The sequence below is a fragment of the Eptesicus fuscus genome, chromosome 5 (assembly GCF_027574615.1).
Source record: "Eptesicus fuscus isolate TK198812 chromosome 5, DD_ASM_mEF_20220401, whole genome shotgun sequence".
In the NCBI taxonomy this organism is placed as follows: Eukaryota; Metazoa; Chordata; class Mammalia; order Chiroptera; family Vespertilionidae; genus Eptesicus; species Eptesicus fuscus.
The window spans coordinates 64297388-64314046 of NC_072477.1; the positions used below are offsets into that span (position 1 = coordinate 64297388).

The window sequence follows — 16659 nt, forward strand, 5'->3', positions numbered from 1 at the left end:
ATGATTTTTCTTTCTTTTTTCTTTTAATTTATAAGGAGAAAACCCAAAAATTCCAGTCTTATTTGATCAAGGGATGGGTGATTCCACTTTTGAGTTCCATTCTATCCTGAGTTATGGAATTCAGTCTTCGTAAGTATCTAAATAATTAAGAGAAATTTGGAGATAGTTGTGAAAATTAGAGTAGAGAACAATTCTTCCTTGCTTCTGTATTTTATTTCCTTCCTGCTTTATTTGTAAAATTGTTTCTTTATCCCATTTTTATCTTTTTTCTTTCTCCCTAGAGTTTTATTTGTATTAATAAAATTAAGTGGTTTGAAATACTAGAGTAATTTATATTAGGGTGAACCATGAGTATGAAATACTAGAGTAATTTATATTAGGGTGAACTATAATTAACTATTTTTGACCAACAGTAATGCCATTTCTATTTAGTCCAACCTACAAGAAGAGCAGAATTTAAGAGACTTCAGTTAAAGTCACATCTAACTTGCTCTGAGACTTTTAAAAACCTTCCTCTGCCCCTAATTAATTTTTCTTGTTTATAAAATTGAGACAGTGATCTCCTAACTCACCTCATAAGATTATTGGAAATATATTTATATGAAGACACTTTGAAAAACATAATGTATCTAAATCAGGAATTATATAAAGAATATTATCTGAGGTACATTTTTCTAGTTATGATTCTTATTTACATTATGTATCCCACTGCTACTGAAAATGCGTGTTACTTGTTACAAATGGAAGTTCAGGAAAACAGAAATTATCCCTCAAAGTACATGGTATTATCAACACCACCACCAACACCCCCCGCACAGTCTGTCAACAGAAGAGTACTTCTTGGTCAGTTTTCCAGACACTAAAACTTATATTAGATCTCTTTCCTCTTAATTTTATTTCTTTTCTGTCCAGTCTGTCCCTTAATTTGTGCCTGGGCCCTTTTCTGCTGTGATCATTTACTGCATCTTTAATAGGAAGTGAAGCTATTTTGTAAGATTTTTCTACTTAGAGGAGACACAGTTCTGCTTTTCCCATTTTTTCTTAATGAATACATTTTCTGCAGAGGCTCTAATCTCTAACTTGACAAAGGGCAACTTTGTCAAAAGGAGTTTAAATTCAATTGTTTGTTGCTTCAATACTTAGTTAGACTTCTCAGTAGGTAGCTCCTGTTACTAAATCATTATATAAGTTTTTCCTGTTTTGTTTTTAGGATAAAATACTCTAATAGCATCAAGGAAATGGTCATTCTCTTTGCCACAACTGTGTATAGAATTGGACTGAAAGTGCCTCCTGATGAAATGGATCCTCGAGTCCCCATGATGACCTGGAGCACATGTGCTTTCACTCTCCAGGCCATAGGTAAAGCCTATAAAAGAACTGGTTTGGATGTTTTATCTTATACAATAAAATCCTAATATGCAAATCGACCGAACAGCAGAACAACCGATCGCTATGACATGCACTGACCACCAGAGGGCAGATGCTCAATGCAGTAGCTACCCCCTGGTGGTCAGTGCACTCCACAGGGAGAGCACTGCTGAGCCAGAAGCCGGGCTCACGGCTGGCGAGAATAGTGGCAGTGGTGGGAGCCTCTCCTGCCTTCACTGAAGGCGGGCAGTAAGGAGCAAGGGGTCCCAGACTGTGAGAGCCCTGGACTGTGAGAGGGATGGCTGCTGGCTTAGGCCCGATCCCGGGGAGGGGGGGGATCGGACCTAAGCCAGCAGGCGGACATCCCTCAAGGGGTCCCGGGCTGTGAGAGGGCACAGGCCAGGCTGAGAGACCTCCCCTCCAGTTCAATAAATTCATGCACCAGGCCTCTAGTAAAAATAGAATTAACATTGAACAACTGAAAATTATTCCTTTTTATCCCTGATGGCCCCAAATAGTTTGACTTGTTTGAAGACTATTTCAGCACATTAGTGTGGCCTGATGCCTTTTAGTCTGGGAATTTTTGTATTGATCTCTTTTTAACTGTAATAATGGCCATAGGTAATATAAGCAAAAAATATTTGAACCTGGCCAGCATGGCTCAGTGGTTGAGCATGGAACTATGAACCAGGAAGTCATGATTCAATTCCCAATCGGGATACATTGCCCAGATTGTAGGCTCGATCCCCAGTGTGGACTGTACAGGAGGCAGCCAATTAATGATTCTCTCTCATCATTGATGTTTCTATCTCTCTCTCCCTCTCCCTTCCTCTCTGAAGTCAATAAAAATATTTTTTTAAATGAGAATTAGTAACAATATGTTGAAGTACAATAAAATCTGATTTTCAGTGTAGGAATATAAGCATTAGGAGTCAAGAATTTATATTTAGACACTAAATAAAAAAGGTCACAGTTTTGTCATAAAAGAAATGAAAAATTCACTGGAGAAAGTACTGTATCTTCATATGTGGTTCTGCAATCTAGTAATTAGACTCTATTTGATTAATATAGTGTTACATTGTTTTTACTATAGTGCTTTTCTATCCAGTGGACATAATACTGTACTTTATTCCTAGTGCATAAGCTGCTAACATATCTCTTTTCCTATGAGAATGAAGTGACATATACAGAATGTGTTGTCATAGTTAGAAACATTCAAATATTGGGGGGCGGGGGGAGAAGAAAAAAGGAAATAAGCCTTCCCCACTCATAGATGTATCTGCTGCTGAGAATTGGTGAAAAAAAAAAAAAGAGTAGCTTAGCTATAAAACACTAGCCAACAGGCAGAATATATTTCTGAATTCATTTTTTTGTATTTTTAATTTTATCTTTTTTTCCTCTTAATCTGTTATAATTCTTTTTAATACTGTCTGTAACAACAATAAACTTCTTTGTATCTGCCTTTTGCATTTTTTCAACACAGTAGATGGACTTATACGTCAACTATAATAAAAAATAGGTTGCAATTATATATAAAAATTACTTATTTAAAAATTTTTTGCACAGAAGAGATGTTAAAAGGGGAAAAATGAACCAGGAAGCTTTGTTTTTCCCAAGTATTGTTTATAGATTGCTACAGGGATATTATTATATAGTAGCAATTTGTAAACAGTCTATCTTTGGCTCTATAGTATTCTCTCACTCAAAGATTTAGAAATTTTGGCATAGACTTAAACATGAAACTTTGAAACAGAAAAGTGCAAATTATCTGGTCAAAAATGTAATTAGTAAAAGAACATCTGCTAGACAGAAACCAAATATTCAGGATTTATTACTTTTTTTTTTTTTTTACTCTTTAAGAAAACCTCTTGGGAGATGAAGGAAAACCTCTATTTGGAGCACTTCAAAATAGACAGGTATGTGTGTTCTTACAGAGTACATGTAACTCATGGTATGCTCTTTTAAGGAATCTGCAATTAATTTATCTTTTTAAAATTCTTTATGCATTCGTTTTTCTATAAAATTAGCAGAATTCTATGTTGTTGTTTTTTAAGGAGCTACTTCAGTCTCATAGAGACTGAATGGCCATTGTATATTTTAAAGCTTACTCAATCTTGGTAGTTCAATGTAATTCTGAGAGATTTCAGATGATACTGGTTATTTTTTTCTCCCCTTCTCTGTTTATTGCAAAATTAAAAACCTACATTTTTCCTTCTTACTAACTTTAATTATTAATGACCTGGTGCATGAAATTCGTGCACATTAAAAGGGGATCAATTAGAGGAAATAATTTAATATTGCTATTTTCCCTTTCTCTATAATAGAAGTGTCAGAGGTGAAAGAAAATTAGTGAAATGTATATGAAAACCTTCCTCCTCTCAGAGTCTGGGGCACACCACGGGACCCAGAGTCAAGTCCCCGCCCACACACATGTGCCTCAAAATCGCGCGAGACCCAGACACGGCCGCCCCTCCCCCAATTGAGCTAGATCCACACCCGGCCAGTCCCACCCTTGTCAAACCCTGCTGGACAGGGGCCATAGCCTCAGGTCCCCTGGCCCAGTGCCAGGACGAGGGGCATGGCCTGAGGTCTCCCAATCCAGACCTGGGAGGGAGGCATGCCTTGAGGTCCTCTGTCAAGCCCCGCCAGGCGGTGGGAGGAGCACAGCTTCAGGTCCCCCAGCCCAGCACAAGGAGGGGGACGCAGCCTCAGGTCCCCCGTCAAGCCCCGCTGGGCGGGGGCGTGGCCTGAGTTCCCCCGACCCAGCACTGGGGGTGCACCTTGAGGTCCCCCATCAAGCCCTGCTGGGTGAGGGGCACAGCCTGAGGTCCCCTGTCAAGCCCAGCCAGGCAGGGAGGCTCAGCCTCAGATCCCCTGGCCTGGTGCTGGGACGGGGGCGTGACCTGAGGTCCCCTGTCAAGCCCCGCCAGGCGGGGGGTGCAGCTTGAAGTCCCCCGGCCTGGTGCCAGGGTGGGGGGAGCAACCTGAGGTCCCCTAGCCCAGCACCAGGATGGAAAGTGCACCTTGAGGTCTCCCGTCAAGCCCCGCTGGGTGCGGGGTGCGGCCTGAGGTCCCCTGTCAAGCCCTGCCAGGTGGGGGACACGGTCTGAGGTCCCATGTGAAGCCCCACAGGGGCAGAGGAGGGCATAGCCTCAGGTCCCTGCTGATTGCTCGTTAAGGCTCCTTATGGGAACTTGGCCTCAGATATGGGTGCAGCCATCTTTGTGATGGAGTGATGGTTAATTAGCATATTCCCTCTTTATTAGATAGGCTGGCTTAGCTCTAGATAAGTCATCATACCGAATTCAAGAATAATAAAAAAAAATAACAAAAACTAAGCCATGGCTCCTTGATGGGCATATCCTGACACTTCAGGACTATACTCCTGCCTCAGGCCTAAGCCTCATTACATGCCCTGAAAATGGTACTTAGGAAATGTGCTCAGTAGCTCTGTAAACACAGAATGGGCAACCAAGCACTTCCTAGACCACTCCCTTTCTAGCCATTACATTCTTATTTTTCTGACAGCTGGCACAGGGGACTTGTAGTCCACAATAGGCTTCCCTTTAGTTCCCTGAATTCACTGGTTTTCTGCCATTATTTTGGAATTTCTATTAACATATTTATTTGTACGGGTCTCAATAGAATAAATTGGATCAAGCATTTAAGAAATTGACTCTGGAGAAAATGAGTACTTAAATAAAAATTGAAATGATTATAGCTTTAATACCTCTATGTCATGGAAAATCTATTAAAAGTTTGGGGAGCATAAATAATAATAAAAATAAAAAAATAAAAGTTTGGGGAGGTCCTAAAATTTTGTAGAAGTATTAAAATATTGTAATTTATTTGTAAGAATGTACAGTGTATAATAAGTCTGCAACTAATTATTTTTACAGTGAATAACTTAGGTCTATTATCTTCCCTTATCTTTTTATCTTCCCCTTTTTTATAACTTAGCATAATGGTCTGAAAGCATTAATGCAGTTTGCCATTGCACAGAGGAGTACCTGTCCTCAGGTCCTGATACAGAAACATCTGATTCGTCTCCTATCAGGTAGAGTCTTCTCTGAATTATTACTATGTTATTATTTACATTTCTTTTTCATCGCATATCTGGCAGTGTATTTGTTAAGAAACAACATACTGCACTCATTTTGAACATGCCAAAACAAAAAATAAAACAAAAACATACAGCCCTAGCCGGTTTGCCTCGGTGGATAGAGCATTGGTCTGTGGACTAAAGGGTCCCGGGTTTGATTCCGGTCAAGGGCACATGCCTGGGTTTCAGTCTCAATCCCCAGCAGGGGCCATACAGGAGGCAGCCGATCAGTGAGTGTCTCTCATCATTGATGTTTCTATCTCTCCTCTCCTATCCTCTCTGAAATCAATAAAAATATATATTTTTTAAAAACACACAAAACATACAGTTGTCCCTGTAATACCTGCAGTTTTATTTTAAGTATCAGGTATTTTCTAAATGTTTTCAACTTATGTCCCTTATACAAATCTAGGGGCTTTATTGAACCAACATCCATAACCACTAACATCCTTATATCCCAATTTGGTTAGAAAAGGGGGCAATGACATGGATAGATTTTAAAATATGTTTAATTTTGCTGGTGAATCAATGTCAAAGTTATGTAAAATAATAGAAATGTAATAATCTCAGAATGCAGGTTTATGCATTTGTGCCCTTTGGTTTTCTCAGGTTCTAACAAACTAGCAATTAACTAAGTTCATATGATGCTTGTAATTAATATAAAAATAAAAAGGATTAGAGATTATACAGTAATAGAATGATTTATCTTTCGTTTTGGTTATCTGCATTTCCATTTGGGCATTTGTATTACAGAAGCTCCTCTGCATCTAAACAGGTCAGGCTTAAAAAGGACTGTTTATAAGGCCACTTGTTCATAAGTTCAAAATGTCATAGGAAGGGGGCGTTTAAGCTTGTCCTTCCCGAATATGTTTCTACAAAATAACCACTACTGGAACCCAGTTTTTACTCAGAAGCCTATGCTCCTAATTAACTTTAATTCTTTTGTTTAGACTCTTGAATTTGGGGTTAAGAAATTAGCCTAATCTGAAAAGAGTCTTCTTGCCTTCATTTGAAAAAGTTACAACTTTATTGAAATACTAGTGACCCGGTGCATGAAATTCGTACACATTAAAAGGGGATTAATTAGAGAAAATAATTTAATATTGCTATTTGTCCTTTCTCTATAATAGAAGTCTCAGAGATGAAAGAAAATTAGGAAAATGTATATGAAAACCTTCCTCCTGTCAGAGTCTGGGGCACACCACAGGACCCAGAGTCAAGTCCCCGCCCACCCACATGCACCTCAAAATTGCGTGAGACCCAGACCCGGCTGTCCCCCCCACCATTGGGCTAGATCCAGACCCAGCCAGTCCCACCCTTGTCAAGCCCTGCCAGGCAGGGGGCATAGTGTCAGGTCCCCTGGCCTGGCGCCAGGATGGGGGGCATGGCCTGAGGTCCCCCAGCCCAGACCGGGATGGGGGGCGTGCCTTGAGGTCCTCCATCAAGCCTCGCCAGGTGGGGCACACGGCCTGAGATCCCCTGTAAAGCCCCGCTGGGTGGGGGGCATGGCCTGAGGTCCCCCATCAAGCCCTGCCAGGTGGGGGGAGTGGCGTAGCCTCAGATCCCCCAGCCCAGCACCAGGAGGGAGGCGCAGCCTGAGTTCCCAGACCCAGCACTGGGGGTGCACCTTGAGGTCCTCCCTCATGCCCCGCTGGGTGAGGGGCACGGCCTGAGGTCCCCTTGTCAAGCCCCGCCAGGTGGGGGGTGCGGTCTAACGTCCCTCGGCCTGGTGCTGGGGCGGGGGGCGCAGCCTGAAGTCCCCTGTCAAGCCCCACCTGGTGGGGGTACGACCTGAGGTCCCCCAGCCTGGTGCTGGGGCAGGGGGAGCAGCCTGAGGTCCCCTAGCCCAGCACCAGGACGGGAAACGCACCTTGAGGTCCCCTGTCAAGCTCCGCCGGTTGGGGGGCGTGGCCTCAGGTCCCCTGGCCTGGCACTGGGGCGGGGGTGTGTGGCCTGAGGTCCTCCAGCCTGATGCCAGGGCAGGGTCACGGCCTGAGGTCCCCTGTCAAGCCCTGCCGGGAGTGGGGCATGGCCTGAGGTCCCCTGTCAAGCCCCACAGGGGCAGAGGAGGGCATAGCCTCAGGTCCCTGCTGATTGCTTGTTAAGGCTCCTTATGGGAACTTGGTCTCAGCTGTGGGTGCAGCCATCTTTGTGACAGAGTGATGGTTAATTAGCATATTCCCTCTTTATTAGATAGGATAATTAATTTTCTCACTTTTATATATACACAATCCTTACTGTTATTTTAAATTCTTGATTTACTTCCTTCTTACTCTTTCCCTCACTTGTAAATTTAGAGACTGACTAAAAAGTCAATAGCTTTTGAGATATCTGCATTCCTTCCAGTCATCAATCCATATTAACCATTATTTTGTTTAGGAGGCTCTTCTTCATCCTCATTTCACTTACACTGGTTTGCATGCTCTCCCTGCTTCCCAACCCCCCACCCCAAATTCATTCACTTATTTATCACAGAACATTTAGAAATTTGTAATAAGGGGGGAAAAGTAGAGAACATTGTAAAAAAGTAATTCTTCTTATTCAGCAAATATTTATTGAACAATCTCTATTTCAGTTATCCTAGTTTATTTACCTTTGCCTCCTATATTCTATCTTTTAACCCTTAGATTTATCCAAGGCCTTCCAGGAGCCTTTTCTCAGTTTAGTTTATATTTAATTCAGATTCCCATATCTTAAAGGTATAATGTACCAGTTTATCAGTTTATCTTATAATCCAATTATATTTTTGTTTTAGATGTTTATATTTTGCAATATATTTAACTACATTGCTATCTTACTGACTGATTTATAATTATTTATTTATTTTAGTTGTTCTTCCTAACCTAAAATCAGAAGATACACCTTGCCTTCTATCTATAGATCTATTTCATGTTTTGGTAAGTGTTCAATAAAATTTTATTAAAAGTCTCTCAAGTTTATAATTTCATGTGTTCTCATTCAAATTTATGCTCTTTGTTCAAGATTATAAGCTTTTGGTGCTCAAACTTTGAAGTTGTCTCTTTTGTCTGTTGTGTTTACAAATAGATACAGATTTGACTGAGACCATCAAAATCACTAAAAATGAAAGCACATTTACTCTTTACTTTGTAATAGGTCTTGTCATGGTTGATTATAATTATACAAGCAAACTTTTTCTAATATATAATGCTTTCCCTCTCCCCCTTTTTCTTAACTTATTTAGATTATAAGCAGTGAATGACAGCTTTAGCTATCTTAAAATTGTTAGTTATTTGGTGATAGGAACTGGCCAGGGACACAGCTAGGCTTCCCCCAAACACTGGTGGATGGGTGGCAACTGTTTTGTGAGTTGCTTGAAGAACTTTTCTATTCCTGTAATGATCTAATTTCTTCAAAACACATTCTCTAGGGAAAGCAGTGGTGAGATTGGGAGCATGAAATTTGGGTTAGCCATTGTCCTCATCCTTCATTTTCCAGGCCTCTGCCTAGTGGTTGTCAATCCTGTCTTTTGGAATCTCTTGGGGGAACTTTCAAAAGAATGCTAGTAAACAGGACCCTAACCCCTGAGATTTTGATTAGGTTGGGCTGGGGTGGGGCCTGTGTATCAGTGTTATTTTAAGAGCTTTTGAGCTATCTGCTCAAAAATCCTCACTTACTGAATCTTCTGAACCTCACAGGGTTGAGACCACTGTCTAGAACTAGAATAAGTAGACCCAGCAAAGGAACAGCCTGTTTGGGATGACTTTTGTCCTCCATTTTTGCTACATTATATTCTAAGATATTCTCTTGAATAATTAGGAAAAATATGATAGTTACTTACAAAAAAACATACAAACATAGTGCAGCATCTGGTGCCCTTTAGAGTTAGTTATGAGATTAATTTATGTTGGTCTTTGTTGTTGTTACTCATGTAATGTCCATTTTCTCTTATAGGTAGGTGCTGTGTTAGCATTCCCATCCTTGTATTGGGATGACACTGTTGATCTACAGCCTTCATCAATTAGTTCTTCTTATAACCACCTTTATCTCTTTCATTTGATCACCATGGCACACATGCTCCAGATACTTCTTACCATAGACACAGGTAACTACATTGCTATCTTACTGAATGACAAATTCCCATTATCTGTTGACTATAAATAATATTTGCCCATGATTTATTGGCAAAATTAATTGTACTGTGGTTAATCATATATTGCTAAGTTCTGTATTTTGTCTGTTGTTGAAGGATCATTCATTTGTACTTTATGGATGCTCTTTATATATAATTATAAATTATTATATAACTAGAGGCCCATGAAATTCGTGCACTCAGCCCAGTCTGCACCCTCTCCAATCTGGGACTCTTTGAGGGATGTCCGACTGCCCGATTAGGCCTGATCCCACCGGGCAGTCAGACATCCCTCTCACAATCCAGGACTGCTGGCTCCCAACCGGTCATCTGCCTGCCTGCCTGCCTGATTGCCCATAACTGCTTCTGCCTGCCAGCCTGACCTCCCCTTAACCACTCCCCTGCCAGCCTGATCAATGCATAACTGCTTCCCTGCCAGCCCAATTGCCTTTAACTGCCCTCCCCTGCCAGCCTGGTCGCCCCTGTCTTCCCCTGCAGGCAGTTGGTCACCCCCAACTGCCCTCTCCTGCTGGCCCGGTAACCAGTAACTGCCCTCCTCTGCCGACCTGATCTCCCCCAACTGCCTTCCCCTGCAGGCCTGGTCACCCCCAACTGCCCTCCCCTGCAGGCCTGGCTGCCCCAACTGCCCTCCCCTGCAGGACTGGTCACCCCCAACTGCCCTCCCCTACAGGCCTGGTCCCCCAAACTGCCCTCCCCTGCAGGCCTGCCCCCCAGCTGCCCTCCCCTGCTGGCCTGGTAACCCCCAACTGCCCTCCCCTGCAGGCCTGGTCACCCCAACTGCCCTCCCCTGCAGGCCTGGTCCCTCCCAACTGCCCTCCTCTTAGGCCTGGTCTCCCCCAACTGCCCTCCTCTGCCAACCTGATCTCCCCCAACTGCCCTCCCCTGTAGTCCTGGTCCCCTCAACTGCCCTCCCCTACAGGCCTGGTCCCCCAAACTGCCCTCCCCTGCAGGCATGGCCCCCCCCCAACTGCCCTCCCCTGCAGGCCTGGTCCCTCCCAACTGCCCTCCCCTACAGGCCTGGTCCCCCCAACTGCCCTCCCCTGCAGGCGTGGTCCCCCAAACTGCCCTCCCCTGCAGGCGTGGCCCCCCCAACTGCCCTCCCCTACAGGCCTGGTCCCCCAAACTGCCCTCCCCTGCAGGTGTGGCCCCCCCCAACTGCCCTCCCCTGCAGGCCTAGTCCCTCCCAACTGCCCTCCTCTTAGGCCTGGTCTCCCCCAACTGCCCTCCTCTGCCGACCTGATCTCCCCCAGCTGCCCTCCCCTGCAGTCCTGGTCCCCCCAACTGCCCTCCCCTGTAGGCCTGGTCCCTCCCAACTGCCCTCCCCTGCAGGCCTGGTCCCCCAAACTGCCCTCCCCTGCAGGCGTGGCCCCCCCAACTGCCCTCCCCTGCAGGCCTGGTCACCCCCAACTGCCCTCCTCTGCAGGCCTGGTCCCACCCCAACTGCCCCCTCTGCAGGCCTGGTCCCTCCCAACTGCCTTCCTCTGCCAGCCTGGTCACCCCTAACTGCCCTCCTCTGCTGGCCTGGTCACCCCTAACTGTCCTCCCCTGCTGGCTTGATCGCCCCCAACTGCCCTCCCCTGCAGACCATCTTGTGTCCAAATGGGGTCAGCCATCTTTGACCACATGGTGGTGGCCATCTTGTGTGTTGGAGTGATGGCCAATTTGCATATTACTCTCTTATTAGATAGGATAATAAATATTTATTAAACATCCATGTTTAGCAAGGCTGTGGTTTTGCTCTTTTTGTTTCTGTGGGTAATATACTGATAAAGTTTACATAATAGTTTTAATATCAGAATCAACTATTTAGATTGAGAATAAGGGAAAAATCCTCACTTGAAAACACATTATTTTTATCCTGGAACCATGAAATTGAGGTGTAATTTGTAAATAGAAAAGCCAGTTTATAGATTTATCTTTCAGAATTTTTTTTCAGGCCTCCCCCTTGCTCAGGTTCAAGAAGACAGTGAAGAGGCTCGTTCTGCATCTTTTTTTATGGCAGAAGTTTCTCAGTATACAAGTGGGTGAGTAGCAGCAGTCCATTAGTATAATCTATCTTAGTATTATTTTAATAATTCCACATCTTTGTTCAGTTGTTTGACAGTATAATTTTTGAACCATTTTAATTTAAATGACAAGCAGAGGGCTTTGGGAATAACAGCTAGCCATTTATTTCTTTCTAAGACCTAAAGAGGTTTTGGCACATCTTTACTCTTGTAAACTATTATGGGAATATAGGCAAAGGATGATAGAATTTTTTTTAAATGGCAGCATTTAGTTTAAATAAATGTAGAAAAATAGAAAATAGGTTGTCTTTTAAAGCACTTAACAAATTAGAGGTTAACTTTATGTTCTGAATGTGTGTGTGTATGTTTATTTTAATGTTAGTAGACTTTATTTTTTCTTACTTTTTTTTAGTAGACTTTATTGTTTAGAGCTGTTTTAGGATTACAGAAAAATTTAACAGAAAGTACGGCGTTCCCCATTTATTCCCTCCCTCTAACAATTTCTCCTATTATTAAAATCTTGCTTTAGTGTGGTAAATTTGATAAACCAATATTAATACATTGTTATTAACTAAAGTCCATAGTTTACATTGTATTCACTCTTTGTGTCGTATCATTACAGTATCGTATAGAATAGTTTACTGTTCTTCAAATCACCAGTTAATTTTAATACAGAAATCAGGAAATTATTAATTTTGTTTTAGCTCACTTAGCTACTTTGGTTAGTGATAAATGTATCTGTTCTATGTTTCATTATAAGGATTAGGAAAAAGAAGAAAGTAGTTCTTTGTCTTAAAACTATAAATGGTAAAAGGTGCAGGATTTGTAATTTCCTTTTTTAAATTTTAATTTATTAAATTTATTGGGGTAACATTGGTTAATAGGGTCATATAGGTTTCAAGTGTACATTTCTATGATATATGATCTGTATATTGCATTGTGTACCCTTCTTCCAAAGTCCAGTCATATTCCTTCACCATATATTTGGCACCCTTTATCCTTTACTGTCCTCCCACCTCCTTCCCTCTGGTAACCACCATACCATTATCTGTCTGTGTCTATGAGTTTCAGTTTTATATCCCATACTAGAGGCCCAGTGCACGAAATTCGTGCACGGGGGTGGGGGGCGGTATCCCTCAGCCCAGCTTGCATCCTCTCCAATCTGGGACCCTTCGAGGGATGTCCGACTGCCCATTTAGGCCCAATAGTTGGACATGCCTCTCACAATCCAGGACTGCTGGCTCCCAGCTGCTTGCCTGCCTGTCTTCCTGATTGCCCCTAACCGCTTCTGCCTTCCAGCCTGATCATCCCTAACCACTCCCCGACCAGCCTGATTGATGTCTAACTGCTCCCCTGCCAGCCTGGTCACTCCTAACTGCCCTCCCCTGCATGCCTGGTCACCCCTAACTGCCATCCCCTACAGGCCTGGTCACCCCTAACTGCCCTCCCCTACAGGCCTGGTCACCCCTAACTGCCCTCCCCTACAGGACTGGTCCCCCACAACTGCTCTTCCTTGCAGGCCCGATCGCCCCCAACTTCCCTCCTCTGCCGGCCTGGTCACCCCCAACTGCCTTCCCTTGCAGGCCTGGTCCCTCCCAACTACCCTCCCCTGCTGGCCTGATCACCCACAAATGCCCTCCCCTGCTGGCCATCTTGTGGTGGCCATCTTGTGTCCACATGGGAGCAGCCATCTTTGACCACATGGGGGCAGCCATCTTGTGTGTTAGAGTGATGGTCAGTTTGCATATTACTATTTTATTAGATAGGATATGAGTGAACTCTTATGGTTCTTAGTCTTTTCTACTGACTTATTTCGCTTAGCATAGTATTCTCAAGGTCCATGCCTGTTGTCACAAATGGCAGTATTTCATCTTTTCCTATGGCTAAGTAACATTTCATAGTATATATGTACCATATATTTTTTATCCATCCTCTAAAAAAGGATGCATTGGTTGTCCCCATTTCTTTGCCACCATGAATAATGCTGCAATGAACATAGGGGTGCATAAATCTTTGCAAATAAATTATTTCGAGTTTTTTTAGATAGATACCCAGAAGAGGGATTGCTGTGTCATATGGTAACTCTATTTTTAGTTTTTTAAGGAATTGCCATACTGATTTCCATAGTGGCTGTACTAGTTTACATTCCTACCAGCAGTGAATGAGGGTTCCTTTTTCTCCACAACCTCTCCAACACTTGCTATTACATGTCTTGGCGATAATAGCCATTCTAACAGGTGTGAAGTAGTATCTCACTGTGTTTTGATTTGCATTTTCCTAATAGCTAGTGAAGTTGAACATCTTTTCATATATCTGATGGCCATTTATATGTCTTCTTGGGAGAGGTATCAGTTCAGGTTCTCTGCTCATTTTTTAATTGAATTTTTTGTTTGGTGTTGAGTTGTATGAGTTTTTTTATATATTTGGATATTAACCTCTTGTCAGAACTGCTGTTTGCAAATATCCTCTCCCATTCAGTTGGTTGCCTTTTTGTTTTGTTGGTGGGTTTTTTGCCGTGCAGAAGCGTTTTAGTTTGATATAGTCCCATTCATTTATTTTTACCTTTACTTCCCTTGCCTTTGGGGTCATATTCATAAAATGTTCTCTGTGACCCAGGTCAATAAGTTTAGTATGTACCTATGTTTTCTTCTATGTACTTTATATTTCAGATCTTATATTTACGTCTTTATAATTAATTAATTAATTTTGAATTAATTTTTGTACAAGGGGACAAATTGTTATCTAGCTTCATTCTTTTGCGTGTGGCTTTACAATTCTCCCAGCACCATTTATTGAAGAGGCTTTTTTTCTCCATTGTGTGTTTTTGGCTCCTTTGTTAAAAAGTATTTGCTTATGCGTTAGCTGGTTTGGCTCAGTGGATAGAGCGTCGGCCTGCAGACCAAAGGGTCCCAGGTTCAATTCTGGTCAAGGGCATTTACTCGATTGCAGGCTCCTGGCCCTGGTTCGGGGCATACCAGAGGCAACCAATTGATGTGTCTCTGACATCAGTGTTTCTTTCTCTCCCTCTCCCTTCCACTCTCTCTAAAAATCAATGGAAAAATATCCAAAAAGTATTTGCCCATATACCTGTGGTTTTATTTCTGGGCTCTCAATTTTTTTTATTTTTTTAAATATATTTTATTGATTTTTTTACAGAGGAAGGGAGAGGGATAGAGAGTGAGAAACATCAATGAGAGAGAAACATCGATCAGCTGACTCTTGCACACTCCCCACTGGGGATGTGCCCGCAACCAAGGTACATGCCCTTGACTGGAATCGAACCTGGGACCCTTCAGTCCACAAGCCAACGCTCTATCCACTGAGCCAAACCGGCCAGAGCTGGGCTCTCAATTTTTTAATAATATGTTATTTAATCTCCACAAATTTGTAGGCTTCTTTACTTCCTTTTTGCAGTTGATTTCTAATTTTTAAGTATTGTGGTCAGAGAATATGCTTGGTATAATTTCAGTCATCTTGAATTTGCTGAGACTAGTTTTGTGGCCCAACATATGGTCTATCCTTGAGAATGTTCCATGTGCACTGGAGAAGAATGTATTATCTGATGTCCTTGGATGAAGGACTATGTAATTGTCAATTATGTCCATTTGGTCTAATTTAAGGACCATTTTCTTTGTTGATTTTTTGTTTGGATGATCTATCTAGAGCTGCCACTGGAGTATTAAGATCCCCAACTTTGATTGTGTTTTGGTCTGTCTCTCCCTTTAGTTCTGTGAGTAGTTGCTTTATATATTTTGGTGCTCCCTGATTGGGTACATGTATATTAAGAACTGTTGCCCAGCCACAGTGGCTCAGTGATTGAGTGTTGACCTGTGAACCAGGTCATGGCTTCAATTCCCAGTCCCCTTGGGGGACCAGGAACACATCAATAATTACCCTAAATTTAAATGGACTGAATTTACCAAAAAACAGGCACAGAGTAGCAAATTGGATCAAAAAACAAAACCCACCATATGCTGCCTTCAGAGACACATCTAAGCTGCAAAGACACATCTAGATTCAAAGTGAAAAGGTGGAAAATGATTCTTCAAGCAAATAACATATACAGAAAAGCAGGTGTAGCCATACTTATATATCTGATGAAATAGATTTCAAGATAATATAAGGTAACAAGAGACAAAGATGAACATTTTATAATGATAATGGGGACACTATATCAAGAAGACATACTTCTTTTTTTATTGATTTCTAAGAGGAAGGAAGAGGGAGAGAGAGATAGAAACAACATTGATGAGAGAGAATCATTTATCAGCTGCCTCCTGCATGCCCCCCTCTAGGGATTAAGCCTGCAACTCGGACATGTGCCCAGACCAGGAATTGAACCTTGACCTCCTGGTTCATAGGTCATTGCTCAACTACTGAGCCACACCAGCCGGCATGTGACCTTTTGTTTTTTGTTTCAGATAGAAAAACCTCCTTGAGTATTTCTTGCAATACAGGTCTTCTGGCAATGAATTCCCTCAGCTTCTGTATGTCTGGAAAAGTCTTTATTTTTCCTTCATATTTAAAGGATAACTTTTCTGGATATATTATTACTAGAGGTCTGGTGCACGAAATTTGTGCACAGGGATGTGGGTCCCTCAGCCCAGCCTGCACCCTCTCCAATCTGGGACCCCTCAAGGGATATCCGACTGCCCATTTAGGCCTGATCCCAATAGGCTTTTCTTTATAGGTTACTTTCTTTTCCCTGGCTGCCTTGAGAATTCTTTGTCATTAATTTTTAAGTTTTAATACAATGTGACTTGGAGAAGGCCTCTTTGAATTGAGGTAACTAGGTACTCGGTTTACTGCTTGGAATTGAGGATCTAGTTATTTCCATAGGTTTAATAAATTCTCATCAACTATTTGTTTGAATAGGCTCTCTTTCCTTTCTTCTTCTCTTTCTGGTATGCCTATTATTCTTATACTAGAGGCCTGGTGCACGAATTTGTGCATGGGTGGGGTCCCTTGGCCAGGCCAGTGATCAAGGCCTATCAGGGGACCGGCCAGGGGAGGGACCGTGGGAGGTTGGTCGGCCACCGGGGGTTAGGGGCCACAAAAGATTGGCTGTGGGA

The 16659-nt window shown here is 42.6% G+C and overlaps 1 protein-coding gene across 1 annotated transcript in view; it reads left to right on the top strand.

Moving 5' to 3' along the window:
• The window catches only part of UBR1 (ubiquitin protein ligase E3 component n-recognin 1), a 141880-nt gene that overhangs the window by 101700 nt on the left and 23521 nt on the right, over positions 1–16659 (top strand). Inside the window, exons 34-40 of the mRNA XM_008143048.3 lie at positions 36–129; positions 1211–1359; positions 3229–3284; positions 5329–5425; positions 8300–8367; positions 9383–9533; positions 11518–11605. Of these exons, the coding sequence (XP_008141270.2) occupies positions 36–129; positions 1211–1359; positions 3229–3284; positions 5329–5425; positions 8300–8367; positions 9383–9533; positions 11518–11605 (703 nt within the window). The remainder of the gene's footprint in view (positions 1–35; positions 130–1210; positions 1360–3228; positions 3285–5328; positions 5426–8299; positions 8368–9382; positions 9534–11517; positions 11606–16659) is intronic.